A 15096-nucleotide genomic window follows, 5' to 3' on the forward strand; every position below is an offset into this window, starting at 1 on the left:
TTCTGGAGAGTTTGTCTTGTAAGAGACCGCCTACTTTTAAATTAAAATTAGGGAATGGTAAATCCAATATTAAAAAGAGAATTAATGACTAGGTCTACTTTTATATTAAAAGTAAATTAACCGTCTCTTTTAATAATATTTGTTTCCCGTATGCAATCTTGATAAATGGATTGATAGGTTAAGAATGCTCATAGGCTATGTTAAGTGCAAAAGGTGGTCAATAATATGCTTTAAATGGAGTAGATGATGGGTTTAAATTTTGATCATCTTTATAAAGTACACTTTGCAATTGGAGTAAATTGTGTTATTTTATTATCTAATGAAATTATTTAGTATTGGGGAACCTAAAAAGAAGTGTAATTTGTGAATAAATAGTAGCATAGGGTCATTTGATAAGATAATTTTTTTATAAAGATCTTTTTCATGTTTTTTCAAAATTATAGAGAATGAAAGATAGGAAATAAATCATGGGTATTTCTTATGATCACGATTGTCCCTTGATGCATTTTTGTTTTAGTTTTAGGTTGCTTTTATGTTCTTTGATCATCTTTGATTTTACCTTATATTTACACATGATAGGACCTAAAAAATCCTAATTAAACCTAATTACCATTAAGACTTAGTTTTTTTAAGTGAAAAAAACACATTAATATTTTCAAGTCTTCACAACTAACCTTTGATTATTAATATATCAAGACATGAAAAAAAGATTAACTACCTGCTTTAATTTTTTTTTTAAAACCAGATACTATGCTCTCTCTATTATATATAAGCAATTTTATATGTTTTCGCAAGCATCACGTGCATATAAGACTATTATACTTATAAATATTTGTATGAGATGTGTCTCCTTTATTTAGAATGACTAAGACGAGGTATCAATTATCAGTTTATGGGCATAAGATTATCAACTATGGGCATAAAATTACTAGTTTATGGCTTAAATTGATATGGGCTTAAACTGATAGACGATGTTTATAGGCTTCAACTGATAGATGTTATGGGTTAAACTAATAAATATTCAGTTGGTCTTGTAAGAGACCACCTACTTTTAGTTTAACATTAGGCACGGCCCAAGCCCGACCCAATATCAAGAAGAGAACATGTCACATTTTTTTATATAATTACTAGTTTAATTTATTTAGGGACCAGTTTAATCTATTTCGTGACCATTTTAATCCATTGAGTAATGATATTCTTTAATCCACTCAATTACTAGTTTAATCCATTTAGTGACTAGTTTAATCCGTTCGGTAACACTTCCGAGCTATTTTTTGAAATTGTCCATTGTAGTTCGAGAATCAAGAAAATAAAGGAAGGGAAAAAGGGATGACTAGGATATTGTTGGGTTAGAGTGAAATACAATGAACTTGTTAAAAAAATTCAGTATTATACCACCTATTCTATAATTTGTGATAAATATTTGGGTTAAACTGATTGATATCTAGGTTAAACTAATAGATATATGGCTTAAATTGATAGATGTCAAGCTGAAAAGGGTACTTAATTGTTTCAGTCATATATTGGACTAATACGATCTCAAATAAGACTTTTTTAAAGACTAGTATATTTTTCTTTGATGTATCGAGAATTCTTATAAATTTTGATCTAGAGACTAGAAAAGTTATTGTACTAAAACTTCTCGAGATTTCATCTTCAGGATTATTAGTAACTAGTTTTATGACCCGTATCATATGCAAGTGAATAATTATTGTATAAAAAATATCATTGCCATTATCAAATGCTTTACAAATATATTATATTCAGGCCTGTTCTCTTCGGCATAAAATATCTGAACTCAACTGAACTGAACTGAACTGAATTGAACTGAACTGAACTGAATTGAACTGAACTGAATTGAATAGTGATATGTGAGAGTAAAAGTATTGTCAAGAGCTGAACTGAATTGAACTGAACTAATCTGAACTGATCTGATCTGAACTGTCTGAACTGAACTGAACTGAACTGAACTGAACTGAAAATAAGCTGGGGAGAACAGGCCCTCAGTTTCTTTAAAAAAAAATTGCAACCCTTGGCATCTGCAAGAAGCGCCAAGTATTGATTTATGAATGAATATATTAATATTTAAATATAATATGTAATTAGATTTATAATTATGTATCATAAGTATGATGCACTTAAGGCAATTTTCTTGATTAATTGAAAAAACTGCAAATGAGCAATAATTGCATAATAAAGAAATCTTCAAATAAGCAATAAGGGCCTGTTCTCTTCGGCATAAAACAGCTGAACTGAACTGAACTGAATTGAACTGAACTGAACTGAATTGAACTGAACTGAATTGAACTGAACTGAACTGATCTGAACTGAACTGATCTGAACTGAACTGAACTGAACTGAATTGAACTGAACTGAACTGAAATGAATAGTAATATGTGAGAGTAAAAGTATTGTCAAGAGCTGAACTGAACTTAACTGAACTGGTCTGAACTGAACTGAACTGGTCTGAACTGAACTGAACTGAATTGAACTGAACTGAACTGAATTGAACTCAACTGAATTGAACTGAACTGAACTGAACTGAAAATAAGCTGGGGAGAACAGGCCCTAAATAACATCAGATATATCATGCACATAGTACACTAGGATAATTAACATTGGATATATCGTGCACATAGTACACTGGGGTGTATAGGGAATGCAACTCACAATAAGGAGAGATTAAGAGAATGCATGGTATTGGACCTATTACTGATCTATCTTCTCACCCACTTTTCTTTGTTTGGCCTTAATTGTCCACTCTTTTTTTACTTCCTTTTTTTCAGTTTGAGGTAAATATTTCCAACATCATTTGTGGTTAGCAACCCAACTCAATAAATCTTCTAGGTTAGTTATTATTAGACATCTTCTTGTCAATTTGAGATTGGAGTTCAATACTCTGAAGAAAGTTGCTGATTTATGCTGTCACCATTTCTCCAAGTTTAGCTAATTACCCAATAATCTTTATCTTATTACTACCTTGTGTATGTAAAACTTCTATAAAATAATGGCCAGAATCAACCAAACAAAAAACATATTAAAACCTTAGATTTTATCAATAATTATCTGATCAACTAGATTGAATACTGGTATTAGTTAAGATCTGTTCTTTTCGGCATAAAACAGTTGAACTGAACTGAACTAAACGACTGAACTGAACTTTAGTTAAATTAACATGCATACAGATTACACACACATATGTATATAAACTCTCTCCATTTAATCTCTCTTTCTTTTTTCTGCAAAAGGGAAACATCTGGCAAACTAAGTCTCCACTTACATTAGCTAAGCAATATGCTTGTTATAGTATCAGAAAGTGTCAGGTAAGTGCATTTCATAAATGAATATTATCTCATATATTTGTAAGTCCTACCAACAATTTTCAACTTTTCTAATAAGAAAAAAACCTACCTTTTGCTCTCTTTTTACCTTATAGCAAGCAATCATCTCCCACCAAACACAAACTCTCTAGACCTACTTAAATGGTTTCCTGAACTCTCTCCTAGCTAGCTTTCTCCGGCCATCTGATCTATCCTCGCCGCGATCGAACAACCATTCTGAAGGGCAAATAGGTCATTGTAGTACATGATCATATAGTGGTGGTGTTGAAGATGGAAAAAACACTCTTAAGTTCATGTGGTAGTAATAGTAAAGTGAAAGATTGTTGGGAGAGTCATGATCATGAGAATGATTTCAAGTATGACAAGGATTACCCCTATGGATATCCATGGCCACCAAGGTACTACACTTGTACCTTTTGTCAAAGAGAATTTAGGTCAGCTCAAGCTCTTGGAGGTCATATGAACATCCATAGAAGAGATAGAGCTAGGTTAAGAGATCTATCTCCTAATAATAACCCATTTTACTCATCTATTAATAATAATAATACTGATCAAAACCCTAACCCTAACCCTAATTCTAACCCTAACCCTAATAACCCTAACCCTAACCCTATAAGTATTTTTTCACCTTCTTCTTCCCCAACAAACAACACCATGGCCACCACCACCTATTCCCACCAATACTCCTTGGTTTCGCTATCTCTCTCCTCCATCCCTCCTTCCATAAAACATGGAAAACATCATTCTGATCAAGAAGTTAGTAGGGTTTCAAAGAATACTACTTCTATTACTAAGGAAGTTGTGAGGTTGGATTTGGAGCTATGTCTTGGAGAAGCTAAGGAAGAACTTGATCTGGAACTTCGGCTCGGAGTTTAAATAGCTGGTTTGATTGGATTTAGGAGATCATTTTGATGAGCTAGCTACATACACTCTTTAGTTTCTTGCAACTACATGCTAGTTTATTAGCTAGCTTTCTACTCCATTCCATATACTAAAGGCTTTATGTTGCATTATATGTCATCTGTGTATGTGTTCCCAAGAAAGTGAAGGAAAAGTTTATGGAGTTGCTGCCTTTTCTTTTGTCTTTGCCTTTTCAGACACAAGCTAAGTTTGATGCAGTACATGAATTTGAATAATTTGGAGGTATGAACCCAAAAAAAAAGATGGGATTTACTCCATTACTGTTTAATTTACATTAATGAGATAATTATTTCTAATATAATTAGGATGTTCTTCATCATGATATTGACATATTAATCCACCATATGTGATATATAATTAGAACTCATGCTTAATTTTGCTTATTTGAAATAACATAATTAGTGTTTGAAGTTTCTAATATAATTAGTGTTTGAAGTTTCTCTAAAAATATCTTTGATTTGTGCTTTTTGTAGTAATTAACTTCTCTGGTTTTACCCACCATACTAAATTTCTGAAACATTTGTAAGTATGGTACACGACTGTAAGTTGTCATAATTGTTCCATGACATGACATGCACATGAGCATAACTTAAATGACAGTATTCATTGGTTGCAAAATCAAGCTTACTTCATCAGTTTCATTGGGAGAAGAGATCAAGCATGTATTGGTGATAAACAGCATCTTACACTGTTCATGTACACAAATCAGTTTATTTGAGTTATTATGGTGTCACTTAACCTAGTATTATTATTGTTAGTATCTATCAAAGTAATAGTTATGGTTCCATGCAATACACAAGTGTTTTAATGTGGATTTCCTTGTTGAGTTGCTATAATACATAATATGATTGTTATAATATGCTTTGGGAGATAATTTAGTCCAACAATAAACCAACGATAATTATAAAGGAAATTTCAAGATGCGAATTAAGAAAGGTAGTTTGGAACCAAAGAGATTGGAAAGTGAAATAATTAGTTGTAGAAGCATCGATATCAAGATCTTGATTTTACTCGTGTTTTTCATACATTGTTGTTTGATATTTTCAAAAAGTAACCCCATCACGTAATTATTTGGATTTTTTTTATCATTTTATGTAAAGCTCTTGTATGTCTCGTGCCAAGATTCATTTTCCATGTCATCCCCTCGTTAACAAAAAATTTGTATCACAAATTTTGAATATGAGACCTTTTGAAATTGCCAATACCTCTAATTGGATGTGGCAAATACCTTAGCAATGCAAAATAAAATGAGATAGAGGAAGTAAAAAAAAGTAGATAAATTAAAGACAACTTAATTCCTTAGATCAATACTTGTTAAAAGTAATCCGTAACCACAAAATTGTAGTACAATATAATACAATGACTAGCATATATATTCTCAGTATAGGCATATAATGACTAGCATATACATTCTCAATATAAGCAAAATGGCACATGATCCTTCAACTTGGTCAAGCAACTTTTTTTATCTTTTGTTTATTTAGTTGCAAAACTTGGCTAGCTAGTTAACATAGAATGCGACATCCTATATACTCACTATACTATTACTATATATATATATTCCTCTTATAGTAGTACAAACGAGCTATGTATTTTTTTAGTTGCAATATTTTCTTTTTCATATTTACCGATACGATTTTTGGAACATTAATATCTCTTATTTGATTTAAGTGAAAATTATAAAAATTTAATATCTCGAATCCTCTCATTGAGACCAATGTAATTAACACGACTCTACTTGACTATGTTTTTTCTTATATAATATTGCGATATAATTTAACAAAGTTGGTTGATTAATAGTAACACAAAATCAAATGATACAATTAAAAAAAATACGGAGGTAGTATTAATAAGTTGATCCTTAATTTATATCCTCTCTCTATAGCTAGCTTAATATCAAGGGCTCCACATACTAGGAAATGTAGCAATACTTTTGTCCATCTTAAAATAATGTACTATACTCCAATACCCTATGCTATTGGGGAAGTTTTATTTTTGCCAAAGGACCAACTCAACCAAAAACTTAAGCTAATGGTTGGAGTCCCAAAAATAGTTTAACACTCTATCACGCCCCCTCACGCGAGAGCCCATTAGACTTAAAGTGTGAATGCAACACAAATCGATCTCCCTCATACCTGCGCTAAATATTTCACTTAAAACTCGTAACCTTTATGTCACGCTGGCTCCAATACTATGTCAAAGGACCAACTCAACTAAAAGCTTAAACTAATGATTGGAGTTCCAGAAATAGTTTAATCCTCTATCAGTTTTCAAACAACTTTGCACTATCACCCAATTGGTGTATGCAATGCAAATGCAAGAAGATGAGCACGTACGAGATAATGGTGGTAAAACCTGTCAACTAAAAAGTACTCACTCAGTAAACTTCAACGAGTACAACTACAAAGCTACTGCACTTAGTATACTTTTTATGCTTTCGTCAAACAAATGATTTCATGAGACAGATGTTTGAGCTTCCCAATATCTGAATATTACTACGTAAAATAAATTTTTCTGATGATAAGAACAATAAAGAAAAGGACCAATAACGCAGAGTTTTTTTCAGAGAGAAAAATATATCATGAGTTTAATACAACTGTTTGAATTTATCTGTGATTTTCGCATATTCCCAACGATGTCTGATTGTCAGTGGCATGATGGTCTTTCCTTATTTAACACCCATGTTATCTAGCCAAGTTGTAACTAATTCTAGCAAACACTCTCTCACTCTCTCTTTATTCTTTTTCTCTGCTCAAAGTGAGTAAAAATGTAAAATTTTAGGGCAAAGTTGTAGACCTATAATTAAGAAATACTCCTTAAAAGTACTCATACAATTTTGATAGAATATTGGTCATTTGTGGACAATGCTACAATTTATCATGCATTTGATGAATGAAGATAATGATGATGAGTAGGTTAGCATATGGAGATTATTGATACATCTATTCATTGAATAAATAATATATTTACTATAAATATTCAATTAAAAATGATTAATTTTGTTGCATTATACTCCACTAATTATTAATATATATCCTAGTGGGTGGATTACGTTGACAAAATTTTTTAGATTTGTAATGGAAGTCTGATGTAAATGTTAATAGTAACGTGTTTTCTCACTGAAGTATGTGTTTTTTCTATAGAAGTTTAAAAATTGTTATGTTCATTACTAAAGATGCATGACAAATGTGATGATTGTTAGATTTAGATTATATTGAGGTAATTAGGAAGAAGAAACTCTAAGAAAGTGATGCACATGAGGGCATTTGTATGGAAATGTGAAATTAATTAGATTTAATCAACGAATCCTCTCATGCACGAACTTTTACCCACACATACCTCAAAAACCTTCTATGAAAATGCTTAAGCTCCATACTCAGGTCCTATTCTTTTGGATTGAACTGAATTGAAGTAAAACTGTAAGAGGAAAGTAAATGATTGAAATAAAACTATGCTCAAAAGAACAAGGTCTTAAATGTCCAAACTTGTCTAATCCATACTTCAATCGCATAAACGTATCGACAAAGCAAAAGGACAAAAAATGAGTAATTGAGTCCAAATTTAATCACAATTCCTTAAATAAAGTGCTCATTTGTGCAATTTTTTTTTTATGGTCATCTCTTTCTATACTTATTTCATTTGAAATTAAAAAGCTATTGTATGGTCTAATATAGTCTGATTGTATATCATAAAAATAAGTGATATATTCCCGTACGTAATAAGGTGAAGAAGAATATAACCTAAGTGATTTCTTTAGTATAAAATCCACCGGCATTTCAAAATAACTCGTTGTACGTCCATCTTATTCTAAAATTTGTATTTTATAGTACGCGATATTATAATTAATGTGATACTGTACTTCTAAAAATTCAAATGAGAAAAATGCTACAATTAATATAAATTAGGAAAAGAATATTTAAACATTGTTTATCTATCAAAATTTGATTCTCATCCATAAGAATGAAGGTGGAATAGTAAATCATTACTCCTACTCTACTCTCTGATCCGCAATATCTACACTAATAATAGATAATCCATCTTATGATTAAATTTAGAACTTCATTAATGTAACAAATTTAAGATTCAAAGTATAGAGTAACACTTAGGTTGAGTAAAAACAAAAGATAAAAAGTTGGAAAGGAGAGAGTGGTTAAAAAAAACAAAGTGTGTATGTTTTTGTGAAAGAAGAGGGATGGGATAAAGTCTAAAAAGGAAGAGTGAGTGAATGTGTCAATGCATTATTTCTATTTGCTACTTTACACTTACATACTAGTCGGCGCACGTCACTCTCATGAATCTCATTATCCCCACCCTCCCTTCACCGTTATATACCTTGTTCAAATCTCTATTTTTTACCATCTTCGATCTTTATTAGTTTATTCGTATTTTTTTTTGCGATATCCCCTATTAATTTGAGTTTGTCTTGTAAGAGATTGTCTACTTTTAAATTAAAATTAGGCAATAGTGAGTCCAATATTAAGAGAATTAGTTTAATAGTGACTAGGTTAATTTCTTTCAGTGACTAGCTTAATAGTTTTTCTTTCCTTCTATATCCCACAACATTATTTATCCTAAAACTTTGTGCAAAAGAAACAGGTAAACTAATAAAGATCGAAGAGAGTATTTCCTAAAAAAAATCTTTATTTTCTTTTAGTTTTGATTAAAAAAAATTCTCTTTTTCTACATGTAGAAAGAAAAGAAAATATGGTAATATTTATCATTACAATATTGTATAAAAAAAAAGTAAGACCTTCTCTTTAGAAATAAGAAAAGTGATTCCTTTTTAACATAGTGATCATCTTTTAATCTTATAAGAACATATTTATATTATAAATATAAGGATATGCTATTTATAAATTATTTTTTCTCGAAATAGGAGTAAATGGTTTATTATTCTTATACATATTAGAGGTAGGTTGGTTCATTCAACACTTTCTTAGTTTAACTATTATTATTATAATTAAGTAGAAAAGAAATTATTTCTATTAAGCCTATTTTTATCTTTTGCACATCAAGTATAAAATTATTGAAAGTAATTTCTCTTCTTGATGATGTCCTAGTGTCCTTGGTAAATTTTGTATACATTTGTAAAACTCACCAGTTTGACAAAACGTTCAAATTTTGCCATAGAAAATAGATCAGTTCATTCACACTGTTGGGCTGGCAAACTTATAGTGAAGCCCATACAAAAGGGCCATTCTTGATCTCAGCAAGTTTAATCCTTCTACTGTCCTTTCCTGTTATACCCATCAAACTGTATATAGACAACCCAAAAATAGCTCAAGAATCTATGTTACATATCCATGTTATACACCAAGTAAGGCTTGATTTGCCTAATGACTTCAAGGTTATGGAATCAAATCCCACTGGCCGCTGGGGTTATTTGAGGTCAGGTTTTTTTACCATCCCCCCTCCCCCAAAGAGTATGACCTGCAAACATTGTTGGTTATACTTGTGCAATCGAGCTGTCAGTCCAGTAAGGTCCTTCATCTTACCAACTTAACTAAAATAAATAAATATCCAGGTTATACGTATGGAAAAAGAATTTTTCATGATAATTGCTACCAGTTTCTTGTGTTCCATGGTTTTTTGTCTAACAAAATGTATTTTTGCCTAATTCTATGGTAGATCTTATCTTTATACTCCTATTATGAAATCTAATTGGAACAACTTTTTGCGTAAAGAGACGATCAATAATCCAACTCACTGCGATAATTTCTCAACCCGAATGATTTTATTTACTTTATTTTTAATTTCTCACCATCTCAACCCCCTTGAGCTTAAGTATTACTTATTTTTTAAGCTTTGTCAAATTAATTATACTCTTGTGTGCTTAATCCTGAACATTATATTAGGCATTGTACTCATGTTGTTAATGTATGTTTGGGATAATATAATTAGCATTCCTTACATTGTTATCTGGTTCTCTCGGTATCTTTCATGTGCTAAGTTTTATAAGTCGTTCCTGTGGTACATTGATAATATTGTGATGATATCCTATAATGATACTTTGGATTAACTAATAATTCATACAAATTATTCTCATAAATTATTACAAATAATTCTCATAATTCATTACAGCAAAAGATTTAACAACAACATAACATCATGTTCAACTACACACTGGGTTCAACTTTACAGCAACAATTTAGAGTTTTAACTTTTAGGGGAAGAGAATAGATGTCGGAACTCGGACCATTTGGGTTTTTTTAAAGAAAAATCAGTTTAGCCCAATGATAAATACACAATATAAAGCCTATTTAATATTCGATTATTTTCGCTTATTGGATCCAATCACCCTTTATTTACAATTAAGTTATTTTCGATTTTTCGATCCAATCACTCTCAATCCATTTCAATCCGAAAATCCGATTTTTCATAAATAATTAACCCGAATCCAATCCTAATATAGTTCGAGTCCAATCCGAATTACTAATCTAATCTGGATTGAATTTCGGTTTTTATCCGAATAACTTTCACATCCTACATACAACATCATTATCGGGCCAATTTGGGCTAATTTTGATTGAGCATACACGAAATAAAATTTAGAAAAATGAGCATTTGATAATCAGCCTGATCAACTAGGCGAAAAAATCCTCCTAATCTCACCATTTATATATCAATCATCTATTTATTTTCTTCTTGTCACATCTACATACGTTCGAGTAATACAACTTTATAATTAATCTCATTGAATTACAACATTTTTCCATCCTTCTTAGTCTACCCTCCCCAAATTACTTAATTAACTTAACTTTCGGTTCAAAAAGTAGCATAATAATCAAATTAATTAGAAGACAATAACGTTTGGTAAGGGCGTGGTACATGGTTGCATTACTCTAGTTGTTGTCTTCCATGTATTTTACTTATTGTCCATAACTAGTAAAAGTCATAGCTCAATACTTCTCCTAATTATTATATAAAACATAAATTTAGTCAATAATTATCCCTAATAATCTTAGCATGCTTAACTGCTTCTTTCGAACTACTCTTACGCTTCTTTGTCGTCCACGTTCCAGCTAATTAATACAACATGCATATTCTTCCAAAACTTTACTCTTTATATATGTTGTTTTCTGCCTTGGATTAGTAGTATTTCTTTCCCATGCACCATAGAGTATATATTTTTCTTTTTTCTGGTAACGAGTACCCATCCACTTAGTGAATGGTAAACCCCGAGCTATATGAGTGAAACGCGCACCCCATGTAACCACGTCAGTTTGGAGGGCAAGGAAGGAGCAACTACCACATAGATACATTGTTATGGTGACAAGTCTCGAACTCGAGACTTGATATATCATATGTGACGCTCAAACCATCTTACTCTGGCCCAGAAGGGTCTATAGAGTATATTATTATACTCATAATTATATAGTTTTTCCTACAGAAAAATATAACGCATGCATTATATTATCTTTGCAGTGCTGCCATTTTCAGTGGTGGACCAGAAGAGTCATTCTTCACTAACTCTTTTGTATTCACCTTCATATTTAAGGCTTCATGTCAGCTTATCACGTCATTTGACACCATATACATATTGAGAACAATAGAACATAATTAAGCATGTAATTTTACTCCATGATTGAAACTTGAAAGTATTACATATACTTCCTCCTAGGCACGCTCGATATTCGAGGTTGGACTTTGATGTTTAATTACTCATAATTTATGTTAATAAAAAAAATTATTAAACTGTTATTATAGTATTTTTCACGATGAATCCAATGGTATAATTTTTATAATTTTTGTTTATCATATTATGAGAGATATTTTTGGTCAAATTAAATTTTCGTAAAGTGTAAATGTCTTATCTTTTAAAATGGAGGGAGTATGTATTAAGAGATTTGTCAACGGACCAAAATAATTTTATTTGATGTCTAATTGTGACAATTATTCTAGCTAACTTGGTATTAGGTGAGATCGGTCTCACCAATTTTGTATGAGGGTAAGGTGACGCGGATGGTTTGTGAAGTGTTTTTTAACTATTGGATTAATATTTTTCCTTCTAATTTTATTAATCTTAATTGAAGCTAGTCATAATGTAATTAGGAAATTATATGGGTTTCTCCTTACGTATTTTGAGTTTGTGGGATCAAACTCCACTAAAGACACTTTGGGAGTGGGATTTCCTTACATTAATGGTCTTTCATGTTTAGCTGTATCGATTAGTCTAACTTGTACGAGGTTCCGATTTAGTAGTGCACTTCTTCTTACCAATTATTAAAAAAAGATACCTTATAAAAACAAAGTTGTAGTCGATAGAAACATATAAAAAGTAAAATTTTGAGGTAATTAATAGTACAATAATACTACTTTTAGTTGATATATTATTGCAAACTCCAATATTTTATTTTATTTTCTTTTTGATGGAAACTCAAAATTTAGTTAACAAGATCAACTATTACGTACATTTAGGTTGTACTTTGTTTTTTAATCAATGCACGTTTTCTCGAGGTAAAAAAAACAACATGAAGGAAATGGGGGGATCAGGGAACACCACATACATAATACAAGGTTGCCTTGTTTTTATGTTGTCTGATTTTTTTTCTTCTTGTTCACTATATATCGTTTGTAGACATTAAGAAGCTAATAAAATACTTCCTTAGAGACATATATATGCGAGAATAAATTATCATGAGAGTGTCACGCTTTAAGATCTTACAGTACGTATTTATATATATGCTGTTGATTGGAAAATGCGTCGATGCCCCAAAGTTTTTATATATTTATTTGTAGTCAGACGTGTTAGAAAGGACCACTAATTATAATTTAGACAAGTTACATAATACAAACACAATATGTTTACTTCTCCTTTCATTTTTTAGGGAAAAGTTCCTGAATCTTTCTAGATCATCTTGGTATTCAACAATTCAAGTAAAGCAATCAATTGAACAAGTATATATGAAAAGTACCGAATCGAATTACTCATATTGTATGACTACTTGGAGAACTAGGCTTTGTTCTTTTGGACAAAAAGAACCTAAACTGAACTAAATTAAGATAAACTGGACTGCAGAGAAAAATTGAACTGAACTAAACTACGTACATGTATATTATCTAGTTAGTCGACTTCTCACAGGTCCAAAGTAATTAACCATCGTAATTGGATCTCGCTGCTTATCTTATCCTCGATATTCATATATCGCTTCGATTGTAATTTAGATATTTCCAATTCGGGTTATATGATCTCTTAATTAGATGATCTCATGAATCTATCTCAGAATACACATCTTTACTATCCCTATTTTCGATCAAAATATGATATTTCCTAATATGAATAAATGATCATTTCTGAATGCCCAAGACTATAACTCGTATTAGAATAATAAACAATGGTCTAAACTTATGTCGCTCTATAGAATTTTCTATTCAGTCAAAGGTATATATGTATATATGTATATATATATATATATATGTATATATGTATATATATATATATATATATATATATATATATATATATATATATATATATATATATATATATATATATATATATATATATATGCAAGTGTCATCGAACAACGATATCTCAATTGCTCCTCTCTTTTTAGGTTACCTCAATGAGTCACGTCATGCTTAATATTATCTTTATTCCTTTGTAAAATCGATCTACACCACTTTAATACACTCTGGCGTTCACTTATGATCAGAACCTCTCTTTTTTTTTTTAGTTAACTGGAACGATATATTTAAGATGGTAATTAGCAGTCTAGTACATCATCAAGTTTCACTAGACCGTGGGTAGTGGGAGATATTCCCCCATCATTACAGCATAGCATCATAAGTTCATAATTAATATCGTCTAAGACAATGTTTAATTTCATCCAAGGGTTTGTACAAAATTGGTGAAAGACATTGTCCACCCTACTTCCCTTCCGAGTTGTCTTAGCCAAAACGTCAGCTTTCTGGACTTGTGACCTTTCTACCTTATGGAACTGGATTATTTACTCCTTATTCAATGTTATTAAACTGCTTTCGATTGTCTAGGAAAAAGAAACGATTCGTTATGTCAACTTTTCGCATAATATCAAGCTCATACTTATTTTCAAGTGTGCCCCTGCAAGCACACATCCTTTTTTTTTTTTTGACAGGAAGCACACATATCCTTAAATAAGGGATAAGAGTATTATTAGTTAGTTAATATTTGAAAACATTGTATTTTAAAACAAAACACATTTCCGCATTTAGCGTGTCCACATATATTTTGGATCATCACTGTTAATATTTACATATTGCACTTATAATTTTTTTAACAGGGTAATGGATACCGTCAAATCGTCAATTATATTGTGAAATTTGACGTATGATGATTAATGTATTATGTATGTACTGTGGATCGAAAATAATTGTAATTTTAGGATCTCTCTTTTGTCTTGGTAGATAGCTAAAAGAAGTTAGCTTTTGGTGTCAATTATGACATGACATTATGAGCAGATTAATATTCATGCATGGTCTAGCTATTATATACGAGTACTATACTCCATAATAAAATGAATTTCTTTTGACGAAGATTTCCCATCAAAGTGAGAGTGCTATCAAGAAAAAAACCTGAAACTGAGAGAAAGTGAGAGTTATTCTTCTAAGCATAAGTTTGGAGAAAGAACATATCAATCAAATAAATAGTCATTCAACTATGCAACATAATTTGAATCAGGCGAAGAGAAAAAGCTAAGGTACATGGATAAAGGGAGATGTTAAAGGCGTCTCATCGTGAGATGTTAAAATGACATCTCATAAAAATTTGGTATCAAAGTTAAATTGAAATGATACCAAAATAGAGTTATCTAGTTCCAAAATATAACCTTGTTATCAAACTGAAATTTAATAC

General features: G+C 30.9%; 1 protein-coding gene across 1 annotated transcript; it reads left to right on the forward strand.

The window, feature by feature from the left end:
* Nucleotides 1-3611: 3611 nt before the first annotated feature.
* LOC130591645 (transcriptional regulator SUPERMAN-like) lies at nt 3612-4217 on the forward strand. The gene has a single exon (XM_057395245.1). It carries the CDS (start codon nt 3612-3614, stop codon nt 4215-4217), a length of 606 nt encoding a protein of 201 aa, XP_057251228.1.
* Nucleotides 4218-15096: the final 10879 nt, after the last annotated feature.

Source organism: Beta vulgaris, chromosome 5 (assembly GCF_026745355.1).
Source record: "Beta vulgaris subsp. vulgaris cultivar EL10 chromosome 5, EL10.2, whole genome shotgun sequence".
NCBI lineage: Eukaryota > Viridiplantae > Streptophyta > Magnoliopsida > Caryophyllales > Amaranthaceae > Beta > Beta vulgaris.